General features: G+C 34.4%; 1 protein-coding gene across 4 annotated transcripts in view; it reads left to right on the top strand.

The window, feature by feature from the left end:
- Positions 1–23,289, top strand: part of LOC140053960 (adhesion G protein-coupled receptor L3-like) — a 52,250-nt gene that overhangs the window by 16,235 nt on the left and 12,726 nt on the right. For all 4 annotated transcript variants that reach the window (XM_072098726.1, XM_072098729.1, XM_072098728.1 and 1 more), the window contains exons 2-11: positions 1,212–1,391; positions 8,858–9,066; positions 9,447–9,651; positions 11,226–11,284; positions 11,746–11,841; positions 12,113–12,166; positions 17,145–17,244; positions 20,019–20,150; positions 20,750–20,810; positions 21,713–21,827. In XM_072098726.1, coding sequence (XP_071954827.1) covers positions 1,304–1,391; positions 8,858–9,066; positions 9,447–9,651; positions 11,226–11,284; positions 11,746–11,841; positions 12,113–12,166; positions 17,145–17,244; positions 20,019–20,150; positions 20,750–20,810; positions 21,713–21,827 — 1,119 coding nt within the window. In that variant the 5' untranslated portion in view covers positions 1,212–1,303. The remainder of the gene's footprint in view (positions 1–1,211; positions 1,392–8,857; positions 9,067–9,446; positions 9,652–11,225; positions 11,285–11,745; positions 11,842–12,112; positions 12,167–17,144; positions 17,245–20,018; positions 20,151–20,749; positions 20,811–21,712; positions 21,828–23,289) is intronic.

The following is a 23,289-nucleotide window of genomic DNA, read 5'->3' on the forward strand; positions in this document are numbered from 1 at the left end:
TTATAATTTATCACATCACATTTTTATCGATTTTTTACTTTAAAATTTGATTAATATGATAGGCCTATAGAAAAAAGATACACAATTAACGCCTACAATTTGATTAATATGAAGAGGCCTATACAAATAAAATACACAATCAACGGTAAAACGTGACTACACCCACAATAAGCCATTGACCATCATAGATAACAAATGAATACATAAGTAATGAAAAGTATGCCTTCGCGAATGACTTTTCGACATTAATTATGGCATCATTCAGTAATGAAATAATAACATTCTTCAAGGTTATAATATACAATACTAAATGTATTTATCAATCGTAAAACTTAAGTTTTTGACCAATCATTAATAATCTTTAAAATTAAGTGAATTAACTCCCTCAATCTGACGACGATGATGATGATGATGATAATAGACCTAATACGTATTGGATAACAATTTACGTAAGCGACACACATTAGGTAATATATAAAAATATTAACACTATAAAATGTAAAGTATACACTATTAGAAAGACTTTTTTTTTAATAATGCTAATTAAGAAATGGATTTACGCCAACGCTTCTTTGTAATTTTTTTCATATTAACCACGCCGCAGTCTAATACAGTAACTACGCCTCAGTCTAATACAGTAACTACGTCGCAGTCTAATACAGTAACTACCCCGCAGTATAATACAGTAACTACGTCGCAGTCTAATACAGTAACTACCCCGCAGTCTAATACAGTAACTACCCCGCAGTATAAAACTTGGTTCCCACTACTATAATATCTTACCACTACATAATAACCGTTTTCATCAAAATATTTATACGGTTACCGTAATTGAAAACAAAAATATAAATCCTATGGCGCATAACCATAAATAAGTCTGATACTGTACTTATTTCTCCATGACACAGTAACGTATACACGTTCTCTAATTGAATATGCGCATGCGTCGAATTATCGCGTATTACCATTGGTTATTAAGGATATGCTATTTAATGTTTCACAACTCGGGAAAAGCACAGACTGACATTGATCGTCGACAGAATATCAACACACAGTTGGTCACAGAGTTATATTGGCACGTACAAGTTTAAATGATAAAGTAGTCAGGAAAATAATGTTACGTTCCTTGTGTTTTATTAAGAATTAAAAAGACAAGTCACATGGTGTACATGTGAATCGTTTAGCCTGAATATTTTGGATTTTACTTACAGGTGTACAACCATTTGCAACAAAACTGTTTGTATCTGTCACCAGTGGTTGTTTATACGTTGATTGAAGTCTTTTACTAAGTTTTAAAGCTGAAATGAAGAGTTTGAAATTAGCGATACTTGTTGCTGTTTTTACTGTAACTTCTGCAGTGAGGAATACTGATAATTTTCCTTCAGATCAAGGTAGGCCTAAACTATTTTTACTATATTTTTTTTATAATAATGGGTGTTCTGTACCTATACACCCGTCAAAGACACGCGTAAAAAAAAAGGATAAAACTCAATGATCGTTGTTGCGACCCTGACCGATTCCCGTAACCGCGCGTGTTTCTCGCACCTTTCTCGAAGATACTTGAAAAGAAAATAGTTATTGTACGCCGCCGGCCGGAGCGTCGCTTATGATGAGTGCATCTAATGTGTGGGTATGAGGATAACAGTGATTTAACTTCTAAAGCTTTGTCTACACTATCAAACTTTATGTGACAAACAAATGTGATGTGCCCATATATGGACATGATGATGTCATATCACTACTATATTTGAGCATATCACTACCATATTTGGGCACATCACACTTTTTTTTTTCAAACTATAGTTTGATAGTGTAGGCAGAGCTTTATATGCCCTTGGCATCGGCTGAATTGTGAAGAATAAAAAGTTAATATAACAAAGTATTCAAATATTTTATTTTGATTAAAGAAGTAGGCCTTTGCAAATTGAAGTGCACACTTGTATCATGAACTAAAACAAATCCTTATTTCGTTAAATGCGTCAGCGATAAATTGATTTATTTAATGAGTAATTGTAAATGTAAAATTGCTTTGGTATGTCTGGTCATGGAATGGAATGTTCCAATCAATATACAACATATATACAAATAAATAACATAAATCTACAAAATGTGTTAATGAATAATTGCGCATTGATATTTTTAATAATCCGAATGTCCCGTATCAAACTATAAAGTAAAACTTGTGAATAGCGTTAAGCTGTGTCTACACTATCAAACTTGATGTGATGTACCCATATATGGTAGTGATATGCTTAAATATGGTAGTGATATGCTTAAATATGGTAGTGATATGACATCATCATGTCCATATATGGGAACATCACATTTTTTTGTCACATAAAGTTTGTTAGTGTAGACAGAGCTTTGGTAAACGCCGACAATTATACAACAGTGAGCAGGGAGTTTGGGAAAATGTATACGCATATACGTATCCGTCACAACACGTATAAGTTAAGTTAGTTATATTTGACATCTGTTTTAATTAATCTTCTTCATCACGGCCTAGGCCTATGTGATTCACCTCTATAAATCAATGTTGTATACAATGACCTATCGCCTAGTTAGTTAGAGTAGTATATTATTGTGACGTGTAGCGTCATTAGTAGGGCTAATTCTCTTTTACCAACGTATATTTCAGTGCCTGAGAAACATTAATTAGTTAACAATTATCACTAAAATCTATCGTAATATAGGCCCTTATACTGTTTTAGTTACAGTATAAATGTATTATACGCTGGTTCGCAGTGTTTTCAGTGGAATGTAAAGTAAAACGTTCTCAAATAGCAATGTTACGTAATGTTATAATAGTTACAAAATTAGCTACCACCAACACACAATTCTTTATGTCTGTTGGAAATTTTGCAAACTTGTTCTCATTTGAAAGTGGAATAAAACCAGACCGGCTCCTGAACCGGAAGTGAATTATTCCATATTTTGCTTACCTTAACCATTGTTAAAGACAATTACATTTGTTTTGTTTACTACCAATAATTGGTTTTTATTATTCTATTTAATTTTACAATTTCCTGGTATGCTTACGTTATGTATTGTGTGTCGGCACGTAACATCCAATTCTACATTGTTTGCACTATCAAAACAAAAGTAGTCAATCGTCAATAAGTCCTCTAAAATACAAACAACAAAATATGTTCATAATTATGTATTTTCTTCTGAGTTACCATATTGTGTGTCCACGGTAGAATGTTGACTATTATTATCAACATAATTATCAGGATAATTTACATAAAATATATTTAAATCACATGCCCGTAATAACATCGGTTCTTTGAATATTACATTTTTCTTGTGTGTAGTATTTCGCCCTTAATGTTAAAAACACAACTTCGACGCGCGCGTACAAAAGCCGTTGATTTTCATCAGAAATTGGACGCGTTCATTAAAATGTATATTTCTTCGTAAGAGTACAATGCTTCTCACTTTTTGTGACGTCATGCACTCTGTACCATCAGATGGGAGGTCGTGGTCGTTAGCGATGCAACTACTGATAGCCGACAGATATAATATTAAATTTAATATAATGGAATTTATAAATTATGTATTCACCCGATACACCACAAGCATTAATAAAATGAAACATAATCATAATTTGCATACAGCAATATACAGATACAATAACCCTTTTTTAACTAAATCATTCCAAAGCAATCTATGCCTTCATTATATATAGGTCTAGCCTCCCGGCTATAATTTTATCATTTCATTAAATAACAGATCGAACCCCAAAATGCAGAAATGATATTTTTTTATTTTTTATTTTATTTCATCATCACCCTACAGTGACCAAACGTCACCATTAACAGGGTTGAAAGTCGTAAAATATAACATATTATATACAAGCAAAAATCAACAGATCTTTTATTGATCATAAATTCCATCATTAACATTCAGTACAATAATATGATTTTACATACAATAGGTTAGGCTGAGTTTGCTGATTTGAATATTGTACTAATCGATATGAATTTTATTTGATAAAGATTAAAAACATATATACATAATATATATATATACATAATATGGAGACAGACCATAATACGTTATTACAATAACGTTTTAGATCGTTGCACTGGTCTTATACTGGTAGACCTATATACCAGCAACTAATTATAGGGGACATACAGACAAACGGACGAATAAATAGACATAGCCTACAAAGATCAAGAATAGCGACATCGTGTCATATTACCAAAACTAATGATAGGCCATGCTGAAAAACTCGATTATGAAATTACTGTACAGTAGGCCTATATCAATCATATTATATCTTGGTTTGAATATCGTTTTATATTTTGGGTTGGTGTTATTTTGGACTCCTTTTTTTTATTCTAACTGCTCTGGCTCTGAACATTTGAGATAACATATACTAATTGGTGACAGTGGTTTTAATCTGTTGACGGAACAATGCGTCGCGTCTACACTATTTAACGCGTCAACACTCGCTAACGCGTCAACTAATGCAACTAGTAACTTCAAACAACTTTATAAGCTTGTACCCAAGTACTTTCGAATTTATGACAACTAGTGCCTCCTTCGAGAAGGTTACTACCACATTGTTGGATAAAACACAGTTATTATTACACTTCGTAGCCAGACATAAAGCGGATAACCATATTCAATCTGCAGAATTTGCTCGACTTGCTGTCGGAACAGTTTCCATAAGTTTTGCTCTCTGTAGACGCACGCAGGTCAACTTGAGTTTGTTGTAAATGACATGTCATTATTTGTATCAAATCATAATTAAATGCCAAGCATAGTATGCCATATAAGGTAAATATCACAAAATAAAGGTCACATGCACGTTATACAGTTTTGTAGAGTTACAAAATATACATGAAGTTCATATCATAACATCGTTAGTCACTGGAGACAAATGTTAGGGACTAAAAACGCTATAGGTTCGAAATTTGACACGTTTGAGTAGAAATAAATGTTCCCATGCGACTTAAAATGTTTTGCTTTTGGTTCGAGTGTGTTATTAGATGTCGCAAGTAATAGATAGTGATGGGCTTAGGGATCCCTTGTGTGCTGCTTCGACCACATTAAATAGTTATATTATGAAATATTTATAAAAGAGTTCGTTCGTGGAGTATTAACCCAAATAGAGCAAGCATCACAGTTGTAGGTTTTCCCAAGCCGTTGGCAAACTCACATCCAGGCGGCCGGACCACTGGTTGTTTCTTCAATTAAATAAAATCTTTCTCCGCAAAGAAAAAATGAAAAACGTCGACCCGCTTAGAACTTAGAACGCTGTAAGAATAGATGTGTGAGAAGATTTTCACATCTGTTGAAGACAGCGTCCCATACTTTTTGTCTGAGTGGCTGATTTAATGTTAGCAGGAGTGGATTTCTCGCCCGTTAGTCATCCGCTAAATTAGGTAGCAAAGATAGCAGCCAGCATCAAATGACTATTTAATTGAGATTCGATCGAAAATTATCCACAATTTATACTATTTATTTGGTCATTTGGCCTAGATCGGTATTAACGTTTCATTTTCTGTTTAGTTCATATGCATTTATAAATATCTTAATTTTTTTCCCCTGATACAACAATTCTAAAAAATGTAGTACTATATAGGCCTACTGTATATTGTTGGTAGTTTTCTCTGACGAAATAAGAAAGTGGCTTATAAATTGATTTTTTGGATCCAAATGACTTTTTTTTTCTTATAGTATTAATGTTTTAATTAGGTGATAAAGTTTACCACAAACATGACTTTGGAAGTCACGTTTCTGTGTTTTCATATAAGGGATATGTGGTGGTGTTTTTGTCTTTTATAAGTGGTCCTTGTCTCACCGCATAACATAATTATAGTCCCAAATTACCGTTTGCCCTTCAATATAACCCTTACCACACGTCGTACAAGTTTAGGTGTCGAGTGGAACATCCAAAACATCTTCTTTCCACAAATACATTCATCGAATATACATTCATATTTAGAGTACAATATAGGTAATTCAGTGTGTTGATTTGTATTCTGTCAGAATGTATGAAAAAGAGGCATTTTGGCTACATTCTGTGCATTGTTTTGTTTGGAACAATATAGGCTATACCTATATAAGTGAATTACTAAACTAACCTACCGTATACCGGTAGTTATAAACAACATCGAGGAAATTATTACAGATTATATTTACAGACAAGACGGGTTTACCAAACAATTTCCGGAGTACAACATATTAATGTTTAGTATACAAAAATACATAAACAGCAGACTTTGTTTGTTTGAAGTGGTTTTAACATCATTATACCAATTGGTGAATGTCTCTGATGTGTTGGTCTTGTTTCTAACTCGCTGCACATGTTCTATTCTCAACCGTATAACCATTAAATGTTGTACAATGTTAATTGTAATTTTAGCTTACACATCTAATAGGCCTATAATAGTTCCCATCCATTTGATTATTATTATTATTCATGTATTCTTCTAATTTGTTATCAACGCAGATTACTACTCAACCTACTGACCTATATTGTACTTTAATAACTAAATATACATTTCTATTTGTGGTAAGCTTCACCAATTTCATATTTTGTTGATACAAGTGTGTGCATCTGTTCTGTGCAGACAGGTTTGCGGTGAGTCCGTATTGTCAAAGTTTTACCCACTTATTTCGTCAGCCTACGTAGGCGTAGAGTGTAAACACAACTAAAGGAAACCACCAAATACTACTTTAACTGTATTTATATTTAACAAATACTTTATATTTCCTATAATCATACAAAATGTTTATATGTTTATATCACTTAATGTTAAGGAAGATTGGTTCCACATGACGGATCACAAGGACGTTCGAAAGCGTAACGCAAGTAATTTGACCAATCACGCGCGATGGATAATAATCTAGCGCATCGTGCAATAATAATGTTTGGTTCACATTAGGACGCAACGCAAAGACGTAAACGCAACGCAAGCGTGTTGACCAATGAAAAGCGACAGTTCGAATAATCCATCGCTTGTGATTGGTCAACTCACGTACGTTGCGTTACGTCCTTGTGTTGCTTCTCTAGTGCGAAACAAGCATTAAAGTGTACTTGCGTCCTTGCGTTGCAGTATAGTGTGAAACAAACAAAGGCAAAACGTTATTATGATTGAGGGGAAACAGTGATGTAGTCTGCGCATGTTACCTCGACATATCTCTAAAATTATAGCTAATTATTTTAGCTATTTTTCGAGAAAAAAAATCACTGTACTTTATATAGGGTCTCAACCAACAAGAGCTCGGTTCTCGTGGTATAATTAACACCCATAAATTTGAAATAGCCAAATTTTATACCACAATAGGTCGGATAAACCTGATTACCCTTGTTTTTCGTGTTATTAATAAAAAATATGTTGTATGCGATTGTGTTACTTCGATCACATTGTTTTTATCTTAAAATATTAGTTTACAGTCTTCTGTAATGCAAGTTGTAGATATAACGCCTTGGTACGAAATCACTTAGTCATCATCTTATTAATTAAATATGTTACATGCCAATAAATAAACGAAGTTGGAAATTTACGAAAATAGGTCTATGATGAGCGCTGATGTGTATTCGAGTTTCGTTTACCCAAACTACATCCTTCCAATCAACTTATTAAAATTGTCATTTTCTTTTCATGCATCGTTGCTCAAAGGAAGTTGTATTGCCCAGTGTTGAAAGTTACACATGCATTAGGGGAGTCGCTCTCTCTCACCTCTAAACTCAACTCGAAATCGTGACGTCATTTGTCGTTTTTGTGTATGACGTCATTAAATCCAAACTATTTAGATTGGTAGAAGATAATTAGGCTTGTATTTTTATACGTATGAGAACAAATACAGCAATGTAATTAGAAAATTGATTTAATTAACTACACCGGGTGTATCATTCTGTTCGTATGCTGTTTGTGACTTCATACTTGATTTTTGATTTAATAAGCGCGCACCTGTCAAAAATCGATCAATTGATTTTACATAGGGATTTACCATTGTGTGGCTGAAGTACATTGCTTGTAGCATAATGGGTAGTTAGAACGTATGGAGCAGTGTAAGTTACGAGGTTGTTGAAAAAGAAAGAATATTTATCTCGTCGTATAGTTTGTGTACCGTATACAAAGATGTCGTACCATTATCTGAATGCGTTAGGTTTAATTTCACCTATACTTAATTACATACAAGTTATATTACTGTGTAATAAAACTTAAGCTCTGTCACATCTACACTATCAAACTAGTTTGACAAAAAAAATGTGATGTGTCCAAATATGGTAGTGATATACCCAAATATGTTATTGATATGACATCAACGTGTCCATAATATAGGCACATCACATGTTTTTGTCGCATAAAGTTTGATAGTGTAGACAGAGCTTAAGAGTAATATGACAAAAAAATGTGATGTGCACATATGGACATGATGTCATATCACTGCCATATTTGGACATACCACTACCATATTTAGGCACATCATACTGTTTTTGTCAGACTAGTTTTATAGTGTAGACAGATTTAGAATCAAACGCTGAAATGTTACGTTCTCTTTTTGATTATTAGGCTACGGTTTTAAGAAAACCAATGTGTAGGCCTACACTCTGCTTTAAATCTGGGACACACGTATACATTTACACTTAGGGGGCTGATAAAACCAATTGTGGCAATTGTTTATTGTAATAGTTGTAATTTTATCCTATGCACATAAAAACTGAAATTTAGGTTGCAACCTGTAAACAGTGTGCATTACGACGCATGCTCTCTGTCTTCTAGGCGCTAGAAGTGTGAAACGTATTTTTCTAGCAAGTAGGGCTATCAAATTTAATTCGTTATTTTTAACTTGTGCATTGCTATGTCTTTCTAAAATATATTTTTTGTTTCAGATGCCATAACATGTCCAGAATCGTGGAAATTGTTTGAAGGAAAGTGTTTTGCCTTATTTGAAGACAGGACGACATGGTTTGAGGCAGAAAAAAAATGTATTAATTATGGGGCAGACTTAGCGATATTGAACACTGAGAAACGTAACCAAATGGCCATAAATATGACAGATGGAAAAAATATGTTCATATGGATTGGACTCACAGACTTAGTAAGTTGAAAATAGTTAGTCTAGGCCTATAGTTTAGTTCGTCAATGATTAAATGAACAATACACTTTTACTATTACCCCAGCTTCGCTTTCTGGTGTCACATGATGCGACTTCCATCAGGGCAAGAAAATCGCAATAACTCACTTACTGGACCCCATTGGAAATAAGTTTACTTTTTTGTCGACTTAATGGGTTATCCAGGTATTCTTTTTATATATTGTATATTTTAACTTTTATGTATGAATATCGAATAAAATCAATCAATCAATCAACATACACTGACAGTAATAATTGCAGTACTTGTCGTCAAAACATAAAAGCCCAACTGTAACGCTAATCTAAGCCACATCGCCTAATGATTTACTTTTTTCTATTTGTAGGAAGTTGAGAGAACATTCGTGTGGAATGACGGGAGAAATCTTGGTTCCGACGACTATTCACCTTGGGGTAACGTGGAACCCAACAATAGAGGTACAAACTTTCAGACACCCGCAGACTGCGTGCTTCTCCACGTCAGCAACAACATTGGGCAATGGAAAGACAAGAACTGTGAAGAATCTCTATTCTACATGTGTATGCGCAATTGTACGTATTTCAGTTTATAACTTTATAACTAAATCGTGTGTAACGTTTGGTTCCCACTTCGACGCAATGCAAGGACGTAACTGCAGCGCATGTAATCTGACCAATCACAATCGATGGATTGTTTGAACAATTGCGTATCATTAGTAAACTCGCTAGCGTTACGTCTACGTCTTTGCGCTGCGTCCTTGGTAACAAAGCTTACGTAATATACGCAATCACGCATTCAAAATCACCTAGACCAGAATCCTTTTATTTTTTGTATACCTACTTAACATTTCACTTACATTGTGTCAATGAAACTGTGGCCTATTTAATAAGCATAAATGTTTTTTTTTTTCGGGAGGCCTACTATTCCGTCAGTAAAGAGTCGCAGTTCAGGCGCATGCGTACATTCTTTTGTACACTTTAGGTACATTTATTTCATTTCATGTAAAAATATTTTAGCTATTTTATTTGTTCATTAATCGATTAATATATATTTCATATCTTTTTTCTTATATATATTATTTACATAGTGGCTGTGTATGGAAAACAAATATTACAAATATTGCTCTAATTGTTTTATCCGTTTTCAAGCACCATGGGACTTTATTAGTTGATATCGTAATATAACGGAAATAGCAAAAACGTTAGAAAGGCCTTTTAAATTAAGATACACGTTTTATTTCCACATTCTGATAAAATGGATTACTTAAACGTCTTTATCAATAATGATATGTTATGCGAGAACGAGTCGGAGTATAAGCTAATAGTTGTTATTAATTAAAATAGTGTTGTTGAGGTGGAAATTTCTTATCTTCTCTGGACACGTTTTTCTCACGCTCAGAAAGGAAAATATCGAGACATGTTCAGTGCACTCAGCAATATAAAAAAAAATCAATTTCAGATAAAACGCATGTTAACTCTTTTCTTTTTTTTTCTTTCTTAACTCAATAATAACTGATTTGCATTACGCTGTCGTTTCCTTGGTGATGGGGTTACCAGCATTGGAAGAAGTTGTGTCCCCATGGCACAGCTTGATTATGTAACACAATTTAATTAACAGGTTGAAAAAGGCAGAACAATGGAAGTGAAATTAAAAGCTACAATTTTTATACAAATTTTATATATTGTAGACCCTCCTCCCTCTACCTGAATCCGTCACTGTCCCTCTCCAATTTCTTACCCCTCTAAAAATGCCTTTTGCAATTTATAAAAAAGATGCAAGGATAATTTTTCAAAAGTTATTCATTAGACGTATTCGACTGGTCACGCACTCGTCGCAAACACCCCGCAGTCACCTATTCCAATTGCTGCAGTGGGAATAGATGACTGCGAGTCTCGTATACACAGCTGATTATCTGCTCAATACAGCCGAGTCAAATACGTATAATAGTTATTGATAAGCTTAAAGCTTTTTCTACGCTATCAAACTTTATGTGACAAAACAGTTCCTATATGGACATGATGACGTCATATCACTACCATATTTGTGCATATCACACTTTTTGTCACATAAAGTTTGATAGTGTAGACATATCTTTAGACTAGTATTTTGTTTGTGATTTATTTTTTGTTTTTTAATGCTTTTTCAGTAACTGTGGGTACAACAACGTACACCTCTACGTCAATTTCCACGACGATACCAGACACGGTAATATAACGACTACACTTGTTGTGTTCCGACATGTGAGGAGTATTGATTGACGAATTATGTTAATATTCAGTTAATTTAAATGTATTCTATAAATAAATCTTCTAAAAATAAAAAAAGAGGTAATAACGACAAAAATCAAAGTACAAATACAACTGATAATAAAAAAAAATAAGTGACGAACCACACAGAAGACAACAAAATATTTACATTTGTTTACCATTGTTTCGCGGTGTTTAATTAAATTAAAATAATAAAATATATAAAATCATAATTGCTCGCATCATCCGCGAAAATTAAAAATCTAATCTGTCAACACTATAATCAACAAAAAAGTGTGATGTGCCTAAATTTGGTAGTGATATGACGTCATCGTATCCATATATGGGCACACCATATTTTTGTCACATAAAGTTTGATAGTGTAGACAGAACTTATATTTAACAAATTATATTCTTTAGACTGTGAAGCAAGATACAGAAAATAGGCTAAATGATTTGACAAGCTTGGCGAGTAGAGGGAACCTGTCGGCAGCAGAAGTTACGAGTGTCGGAGAAGTAAGTATAGGCCTAGGCCTCTTTTCTCTTGGTTTTTGGTGTGATAATTCCTACTGTAGCTCAAACGAAGCTATACTGGGATTGGATGCAATTGAACCTACAGCAGATCTCTGGTATAAAAACAGGGGTTGATACTCTATGAGTACACATCTTTGAAATATTAATTGAGCCTTAAATCATATAAAACTATGGAACACCAAATTTAGTTTATGCCCTGCGTGATTGAGTGAGGGGTAAACTAATTGTGTATTATTTCTTTGGATCCTTTTAGTCCGCCATGGACGCTGTGCAAGTTGGCTTCAACTCTCCAACTTCTGATGATACGGTAAGTTGTTGTTGTACTTTTAAATTGTAAACTTAAATCTTGCCTTCACAATCAGAAAAAAAATGCTTGCATGATGAAAACAAAGGGTTTATCTGTAGCTACGACACGATCAGTTTCACGCCCCTTAACACAGCTCGCCGTTGAAATGTATTGTACAGTACTGTTGGTATTTTTCGTAGCCAGACATAAGATCAAAGTACTGGATCGGGTTCCTATATTGGCAAGGCGAGCTTAGTGTCTTGTTGTTAGATTTCCTTAAACCTGGTTAGATGGTTTCATACCAAAGTATTGTTGCCCTGGTGTGCTACTTTCCAAACGTATGATCAAAATACGGGTTACTAAACCATTTAAATGTCGTGCCATGACCATTGTAAATAATAATAGTAAATTGCCATTACCATATTCATCGTTTATATCAATGTTTCAATCTAATGATTGATATCATGATAATTTTATCTTGTATTTTTTGATGTTTTTATATGAATGGTGTTATGCTATATTTGTTTTTATTGTGTTTTCTTGTTGTTATGACGAGCAATGAATTTCCTTTTTGAGGTTCAATAAAAGTTATCTTATCTTATCTTATCTTAACGAACCATATAAGGGATTATAATAATGACAATGCTGTAACCCCCCATGTATAACGTAAGACGACCTCATTAACCAATGATAATAATTAATAATATGAATTGTAATGATGCATAGTTATTGCCGTCAAATGAGCCAAAAAATGTCTCCAAAATATAATTTAAAATAACATCCCATAGGATCATTAGTTTAATTATCCTAATTATTTAATGTACCATTAAGCGCGTTACTCATGTAATATAAAATATAACTTACTAATAGGGTTTGGCGGCCTTTGCGTTCGATAGTGGCATATCAAGGGATTGCTAAATGAGTGGCCAGCAACCTGCTTCGCGATAATATTTCTCCATCATAGAATGGCATACACATTATTTGAATCGAACGTTATATTTTCTGCTAGGGCCATTAATATTTTTAATTGATGATGTCAATTTATGGTGTGTGTTGTTCCAGCTTTCCGTGAAAGGAGTTGAATTGCCTTCTAAACTTCCGATAGATTTTATAATGCGCTAATCTAGTAATCTAAAACATTTATCGACTCCCGTTTTCTGCAAGACTAAAATTACTGAGGATTTGCCTTTACACCATGTGGGACTACTTCGCGTGTTTTCACTGTAGCAGCTGTGTCGATATTGGATAAACTGAATGTGCTGATTAATGACTTTATACAGAAACGTGCTCATTATTTCTAAAAATGTAAACTCAATTTTTAAAGTACGTACGCGTAAAGATAGTGTACGCTGACTTTAAATAATGATTGGTTCCCACTAGAGACGCAACAAAACACGTAACGCAACGTAAGTGATTTGACCAAATCACTAGCGATGAAATATTCGAACTGTCGCTTGTCATTGGTCAACTCGCTTGCGTTGCGTCTACGTTCTTGCATTGCGTCTCTAGTGAGAACCAGGCTTCACATACACAGCGCCACGCCATATATGAGCTCTGATTGGCTATATCATGTCTGCAATTGCGCCCGTTTAAGCTTGGTTCCCACTAGCGACGCAACGTAACGCAATCTACGCAACAAAAGAAAATTCCCTTCCGATAATTGTGTTTGCTCCCACCTGCGTGAAATCAAACCTGCGATTTTTTTCAGCACTGATGCGTCGTCAGTTCCCACTTGTGATTACGGAATACTGTACAGCACATTCCGTCAATACGTCGCTGCGTTGCGTCGCTAGTGAGAACCACGTTTTAACGACATTTTACCATTCTTTGCTGGGGGCATTATTTTAATTGGCTAGAAATTGAACGTGATCTACGTGGGTTCGCAAAGCATAACATCCTTGATTGCCTGACATGCATCGTGTACCTTATTAAAATATGTATGATTTCACCATTTGTGCATTGTTGCATAACCTGCTTCGAGCTCTCTGAAAAAAAAACACTTTAAAGTTTAGCAATCAAGGAACATGCATTATATCTCAAGGACACCCATTATGGATAAACAAACTTCAGATGATAATCGTTTTGATTTTAGCAACTTTACTTTTATTTCATGACCAAAATGTAAGCTACTAACACGTGGTTTCCACTAGAACGCAACGCAGCGACGTATCGACGCAAAGTTTTGCATTGCGTAATCACAAGTGGGAACCGACGACGCAATAGTGCTGCAAATATCGTAGGTTTGATTTCACGCAGGCGGGGGAAAACACAATTATTACAAGGGCGCGCATTTGCTTACGTTGCATAGATTGCGTTACGTTGCGTCGCTAGTGGGAACCAAGCTTAAGCCAGGCCTGCTAAGCTAGGCCTGCTAAGCTAGCCTTACTAAGGTTGCGATCAATATTTGTTTAGATTTCATAAAAAGTAGTTCATTAAAAATGGTAATTGCTTAAGTAACTGAACTCAAGTCATGTGGGTTATTCATGAGTGCCTTCGGGCCGGATAGATTCCACACTTGACTCTCGTTGTCCGCCCGAATCTCTCTCTGGGGTACCGTACATCAACACTACAGGTCTCTCTACCTACAAGTCTAATTATAACACCCGATTTAAAAGGATGGGTTTAGTTTTCATCTTGCAATTTGGCATGATGTTGCAATGTACGTTACAAGTTCATATTTTTCTCACCATAAAATGTCACTACAGAAATGCATTAATGGAATTATCGAATCGGGATTTCTGACACATTTCAGTCTACAATTAACTATTTAGAAAAAACCACTAAAAGGGTACATTTTTCGAATGATTGAATGCTAATTTTACTTGTATTTCTAGCTTTGTTTCGTGCAGAGTATGATGGGTTTTTAATGTTAGCCCAGCCAGACAACCCACAAGGCTTGGTGGCTAAGGCCTAGTTTTAGACTGACGCCGAGTGACATTTTATAATCGGCCCAATGGGACTTATTAATTAAGTTCAAGTTCACTGATAGATTAAATATTCACTTTTTTGTTTATATTAAATCCGCAACATCATCATTTAGGACATAAGTTTCTGGTTTTCTCGTATAATTAAGTGCAAATTATATTGTATAATTACTTAGTGAACTTAATTATTAATAGCAATCACGTTGCCAAAAATAACAATGTCCTTTCCGTTTAGATTAGCGTACATTGAGCAATATGACTTCTTTTAAATATGAATATTGTTCATTATATACATTTTACCATACAAGTTAACGCACCCACCATTTTACCGGTATGGCTCAATGTAAAACCAATGAACCACGGGCCCCGCAGTGCCTGGTTTCTTTATTAAGCTTGGTTACGTAGAGGCAACTTAAAGCAAGTTGACCTATCACAAGCGATTGTTCGAATATTCCATCGCTTGTGATTGGTCAAATCACTCACGTTGCGTTACGTACTTACGTTGCGTCTCTAGTAGGAACCAAGCCTTTATGCTAACAACTCGTTGTAGCAACAAGCCGTAAGCGTAAAATTATGTTAACTGTTTTATAAAATAAGATCAGAAGATTGATTGCAATGATTGACTGGAGTACACTTCTTGTACGCATGCGTAGAAACTTAACTAAATTAAATTAAGAAATACTCTGAAACCGATCGTTAAAACCAGTTTGTTTATTCATAATTTTGTCCTCTATTTGTTTACTACTCAATACCAAAAGGAATTGAAATCATACGATTGTGATGAACAGTAAAATACCAATTTATTATTTCTGGTTACCATAGTAACACAGTACATTGATGTTTTATCATGTAGATTATATTACTGTCCTTTAAAGGTATGGTTGATTTTAAAAGGGTAGACAAAACAAACAACTGGTATGTTGTTATATTCGGTATCTTCATTCAATCAATCATATAACAAATATACATTGCAGCATAAAACGCTGAATTGCAGTATTTGTACAAAAATGATTATTATATAGGCAAATTACACATATGAATACAAAGAACTAACACCATTTTTAAATAAAAAAGAGCAAACGCTACACACTCAACATTTTTCAAATAATTACACAGATGTCTAAGATGTCAATATATAAGGCCTACTCAAGTTACACACATACATATATCTATGTATTGTTTACAATTACTCTTTATTTTTGTTAAGATAAAAAAAGGAGTGTTTGCATTTTTTTCTTAAAAGTTACATTTTGTTTGCCTATGCCCTTGTGCCTTTTTTCATATTTCTATTTCAATTCAATTCACATTTATTTACTCATCCTTTATAAATACAGTTTCATAGCATAAATGATGGCAAGGATCCTGCATAGAGAAGTTTACACTCCTGTTTTCGCAGGACCCTTTTACATAAAAAACATAAAACAATAAACACAACATACAAAATAAAAAAAAAAACATTTCCTATATACATTTTAGAGTTGTTCATCATCAAAAAGTGATAGTGTTTTTCTAACATGATTATTTATACATTTTTTCTTAAAAAAGAAGATATTCAGTTTATTAATTCCAGTACATGTGGATTCTTTCTTTATATATTATAGCAAAAGTATGAATATATATAATATAAAACAGGCTATGTGTGTATACTCGCACACACCAACACAACGCATAATATATGCATATATATTTTATGAGTGAAGCATTTTAAGTTCTGTAATTCGATAAAATGTATATACTGTTTTGTAACAGGGGTTTCTACTTATAAGCTGTGCTTCAGAGATTTTCCCTTTTCTATTTCATTTTTGTAATGATTATTTATGTATGTTTATGTTTGTTGTTGTAAACTATAACTTATAAGTATTTAAACAAGGACATTTTATTTTTAAGTTCAATACTGCAATTTCGTACGATTCATAAAATCACGTACTACGGTATTTCCATGTTAGTAAGATAAATTAGACCGTTGAAGGTTTAAAAAACAAGATTACGCTTAGTATCACCCCGTTGTACGCCGCGTGTATAATTATAAATTTATAAAATATGTATAATTTAACGAATATCTTTGGTTTGAACAGGATAAAATGGAAATAACACAACAGGCAGAATCTCTGTTCGTGGTTCTCTCGGAATCAGTGGAAATTGGTGAATCATTAGTCATTTCTAAAGACAACATTGGTAAGTGAAGGCATGGGTATAAATCTTTTTAAATCATTTTTTTTTTTTTTTTTTAAAGCTTTTAAATGTGATGTTCATTAACGGCGTTTCTTTCTTGAGCTCTGTCCACACGATCAAACTTTATGTGAACAAAATGTGATGTGCCCATATATGGACATGATGATGTCATTTCACTATCATATATGGGCATATCATTACCATATTTGGAACATCAAATTTTTTGTCACATATAGTTTGATAATGTAGACAGAGCTTTACTTTTATTTTATTTATGTTGGGTTTTATGTTTTATGTAAAAGGGTCCTGCAAAAACAGCCATCAATTATATACTGAAATTGTAATTATAAACGATGACAAAATAAATGTGAATGAATGGAATAAATGAAATAGTACTTTGCTATAAATAATTTTATTTCATTTCTTTCATTATTTATCCGGTCTATTTTACTATATACATAACAACAACAAAAATGAAATTGGGGAGACCAACAACAACAACAACAACAACAGGTATTTTAAACCATAAGTGTACGTTCCATTCACCGGTCGAAATAATACGATTTACATTATCAGGAAACCATTCTGGCAATGGCTTTCTAGCTGTCAAACGTCTAGTTTCACCAGATAATTAGTACGCTTAATGTATTCATGCAACCTAGTTTAATATTGGGAATGATTAAGTGAGATAACATGATTAAAATGAAATCATATTACATTGTGTCCAGCTTAATGAATGAGAGGCGCTTTAACACTGCTTCATTGTTATTCATTACTTGCATTTTGTTTTATCAAGTATATTACCTTTTCACACACAAACAAATATGTAAATGTCAAAATGTAAATTTACATGATGCAAAGCCCTAGATATATAAGCTTTATTCTTACCGAGAATTAATTTATAAACGGTAAAGATGAGAAATTCTGTAGAAATGAAAAAAGATTCTGCTTGATAAGCAGACATTGTTCAACCATTGAACCTTTCATAGTATATAGGCCTAGTTCAAATTCAATTGAATTAAATGTAAATTTAACTTTAAAATCTAATTATAATAAATATTTAATTTACATTTTGATTGGGCCATCCTAACTGGAAAGGAAATCTTCCGTATTGTCGTTTTCCAAAACTAGAGGTTTGGGTTTTTTTTTCTGTTTCTGTAGTCGGAGTCTACACTATCAAACTTTATTTGACAAACAAATGAAATGTGACATAATGATGTCATATCAACACCATATTTAAGCATATCACTACCATATGTGGGCACATCACACAGCTCACTATGTCGGTCAGTTGTTCGGTCGGTAAACACTAACTTGAGCAACCATAACCATGTATATGGCCTTGTTTTTTGTCAAACTAGTTTGATAGTGTAGACTTGTTTTGTTCTTGTTTGCGCAGCCATTGTATGTATGACGCAAACCGTTCAACTGCGCTACCTTTTACTATAGCAACATAATCTAACGAAGTGATTACGATGTTTGAAAGCCGCTTTAATAATGCAGCCAATTTAGGTTGACTTCAATTAAAGTCAGAATTGTTCATCATTGGTGTTCCAGGCTTTAACTACCTTAATTAACCAAGAATATTGAGTCGATTTCATAGCTTATTCACGCAATAATAAAGCCACTGAACAACGGCTAGGTTATAAAATGTGTATTATTGGTCTCATTATCGAGAAAGACAAAAATAACACATCGAATTCTCATATATTTGCTTTTATTACTTCGTGCAAACAATTCATCACTCTACAGATACGACATTAAGTCTTTTATACATTCGTAACAACAAGAAAAAAAACCCAAAAAAACTAACTCAATTAACGTGCATGTATTTACATCTATTACTATACTATTATTCATCCTTTAAGTCTTTAAACGTTATCGGGGAATTATTAAGGTATTTTATTTTGCGCGACAATCTCATAAAGATGATAAAAAACGTTCCGTGATCTGTTTCATCACTATTTTCAAAATTTGACTTAATCGTTGATTGGAGACCGTAAATACCGTATATCCATGGATTGATGAATATATCTATGTTATATCATCGAACCCTGCGTTTGGACAAACCTATTAAAGGGACACCTCCATTAAAGGAACACTTTCTTCTGAAACGAATGAAGGACACTGTAACACTAAGGAAATTCAGGTGGCACCTCTGTTTTAGGGACACTTCTAAAACGAAGATTGACAATGTACTACGGTAACCCGTGTTCAGAGGACACTCTGATGGTCCCGAAGATCTCCTATTAAACTTGGTTCCCAAGCGACGCAACGCAAGGACGTAACGCAACGTAAAGCGTGGTTCCCACTAGAGACGCAAAGCAACGATGTATTGACGCAAAGTGCTGTATTGCGTAATTTGCAGATTTGATTTCACGCAGGCGGGGGCAAACACAATTATTGAAAGGGCATTCTATTACGTTGCGTAGATTGCGTTACGTTGCGTGGCTAGTGGGAACCAAGCTTAAGTGATTTGACCAATCACAAGCGATGGATTATTCGTCCTTGCGTTGCGTTTCTAGTGGGAACCAAGCTTTAATAGGGGTTTAAGCAAGAACAGCTATTAGGCTTAGATATGAGTATGTTCATCATAGTCTTACTTTGAGATCGTTCTATTTTCTTCATTAGTCTGCAAAATAAATGAATTTCCTATAAATACATTTTTTCCATCAAACCTCATTAGGTTATTAGCTTTAAAATGTCTTAGAGCAATCAGCATTATTTTTCAAGGCCGGAACATAAGTTGTTTTTTTTTGTTTTTTTTATGAATGAAGTTGCGGAACTGCATCATCTATCATCGCCCGAAGATCTACAAGGCTTGCGATTTAATGCTCCTGGATACAACGCGACAAATTCAACACCACCCTCCCTGATATTTGAAAAGAACAAAGAAGGAATTGCTGAAGGTAGGCCTATGAAATAAATTATCTGATAGGCATGGGGTGGGGGGGGGGGTTACAGAGACAGATGAAATTGGAGTTAACAACACATAACTTTGAAATATTTTCATTTATACTGGTCTCCCAGAGGGCCCAGTTATGATCAGTGGCTGTGTGTACTAGTGCACCGGGGTAACCTCCTACTCGTCTAAAAAAATGTGCTACGTTCTTTAAAGTGCACATGAGCTAGATGTGTACACTGGACCTATAATTTATAGTCCTTATCCGAGAAGACTTGTTCTACCACCAGAATCATGGAGCGACTGAGCATCGAATTCCACTGTCTTAACCGCTCGGCCACTCACTCACTACTTTAACAGGATATGTTTTAAATAAATACAAAAAGTACAATGACCTTTAAATTACGTCAATTGACTCATAGGAACAACTATTGATAATTATTTGTTATTACTACTACTAATTAACTGATTGATGTATGACTAAACGGTTGAACCAAAATAAAAGAATGAAGAAAGTGAATTTAATTAAGATGGCCATTTGGCAGTCACAAATTCAACTCCTAGCCCACAAATAAATTGACAATGTTTACTTTTTAACACTCATAGGTACTGATGTAAATGTAGCTGTTGTCTACTACGACCGTAAATTATTCGAGTCTGGTAACAGGTAGGCCTAGAATTAATGGTTTAATCTCACACCACACAATATTCTAATATTAACTCACTCACTTCTCCTGATGCATTTTATTTGTTTAGTATTCATATAAAGCCAATAATCCACTTGCTAGGCTAGGCTAGGCTTGATTGATGCTTCCATAGAAGTGGCAGGTGGGATAACATATGTAATACTAATAATAAACAAATGTAATAAACAAATGTAAAAATATAGTAACCTCTATTAAGGAGATATTTTGTATATCTAAAGCGTGGTTCCCACTAGAACGCAACGCAGCGCCGTATCGACGCAAAGTGTTGTATTGCGTAATCACAAGTGGGAACCGACGACGCAATAATGCTGCAAACATCGCAGATTTGATTTCACGCAGGATGGGGTTAACACAATTATTAGAAGGGCATTTTCTTACGTTACGTAGATTGCGTTACGTTGCGTAGCTAGTGGGAACCAGGCTTAACGCTTCGTTCCCACTAGGACGTAACGCAAGGACGTAAACGTAACGGAAGCGAGTTGAACAATCACACGCGACTGTTCGAATAATCCATCGCTTGTGATTGACCAACTCACTTACGTTGCATTACGTATTGTGTTGCGTCTCTAATGGAAACCAAGCATAAAGCGTGGTTCCCACTAGCGACGCAACACAAGGACGTAACGCAACGCAAGTGAATTGACCAATCACAAGCGATGGCTTATTCACTTGTGATTGCTAACTGTTGCTTGTCATTGGTTAAAACGCTTGCATTGCGTTTACGTCCTTGCGTTACGTTCTAGTGGGAACCAAGCTTAAGGGAGATATTTTGTTAGGTCTTTTAATAGGATACTGTATTTCCAAAACACCTTTAATGTATACTAGAGGCCTGTGACATTCGTGGTTTTTTCTATTTTTGCAGTGCTAAAGAAAATAGTATGGACCCAACAATGATCAGTGGGGTGATTTCGGCAACAGCTTCATCAAAGAGAAACAAACTCCCAGTTTCAGTTAACTTTACACTGCCAATAGATAATGTAAGTATGCCTACTTCTTATATTACGTTATATTACGTTCAGGCGACATTTTCGCCAGTGATCTGTTATTATCACTAATTTAATAGTTATTCAGATTTGTGAATATTAATATATTTGAAGTTCTTATAATACAATATCCTAGCCTATCGGACGGTCTATTTTTAATTTGGTGCCAAGGGTTGTACACCCTCTCAAAGCATACCAGCAAAGCCCAAGTGAATCCTGTAGCATAGTCAAATGCTACATACAATACCGCCTTATTTTTCAAATGGTATAGCAAAAAACAAAAAAACAAAATGGTTTCTTTACTCCAAATTCAGATTGAATAGCAGTTAAAATGTACTCTGGCGTTAAACCCAGTCTTATTTCACTTTAGAGCCAGTATATTAATGTATGTATCGCATTAGATATTATGTATACCCAGATATATTGAAGATATGAAAATCTTCATTGGGCCTGGTAATATGTTGCTCGTTCACTGTTGATTGTTCAGCGTGCTTAAGCGTGGTTCCCACAAGCGATGCAACACAAGGACGTAACGCAACGCAAGTGAATTGACCAATCACAAGCGATGGCTTATTCGCTTGTGATTGCTAACTGTCTATAACTTCGCTTGCGTTGCGTTAAGGTCCTTGCGTTACGTTCTAGTGGCAACCAAGCTTAATATGTTGCTCTTTCACTGTTGATTGTTCAGCGTGCTTAGAGGCGCCCCGTATTTTGCGCTATATTAAATTGAACCTTATTATTACTGACTCTATTATAAGCACTACAGTATTTGGATACTAATTAAAAGACTATTCCAAAACAAATATAAATAAATTAGATAATGATTATGACATACAAGACTGAGCCACGCTCCAGCAACGAATGAAAATACTAAATATTCGCATCGATATGAGGAGGAGGACATTAACTGTTATAGCGTACGTTTACATAGCGATAATATTACGTCCATCAATTGCAACTTAAACAAACCCAGCCTGGTTTCAATTTTGATTTGAAGAATGACAAGATAACTGATTGTCTATTAAAATTACCAATTGAAATGCATCTAATTCATTATTATCGTTCCTAGTGTTTTCAATTTATTCGTATTGAAGAGTTTTACAGCTTCAGCAGCCAATCGAGTCTTTTATTTAGAAATTAAATAAAACTAATTGATGAAATAGAATTGTAACTTGGTAGGCCTATCATATGACTTTCTCATGTGGTTACAACAACTATCATTTTATTTATGCACCCGATTCTTTGTACTGTATCTTCGCATGTGGCATTGTATGTCCAGTATTCCATGAGTCATTTTTGTCGCTTTCTCGGTATACTGTATCTCTTATTTTTACAGATCATATAGGCAAATGTTGTGACTTACAGTGTGATACACATATCACATGTGTCCACTGTTATAGGCCACAGTCTGATACACATATCACATATGTCCACTGTTATAGGCCTACAGTGTGAT

The sequence above is a fragment of the Antedon mediterranea genome, chromosome 7 (genome assembly GCF_964355755.1).
Source record: "Antedon mediterranea chromosome 7, ecAntMedi1.1, whole genome shotgun sequence".
Taxonomy (NCBI): domain Eukaryota; kingdom Metazoa; phylum Echinodermata; class Crinoidea; order Comatulida; family Antedonidae; genus Antedon; species Antedon mediterranea.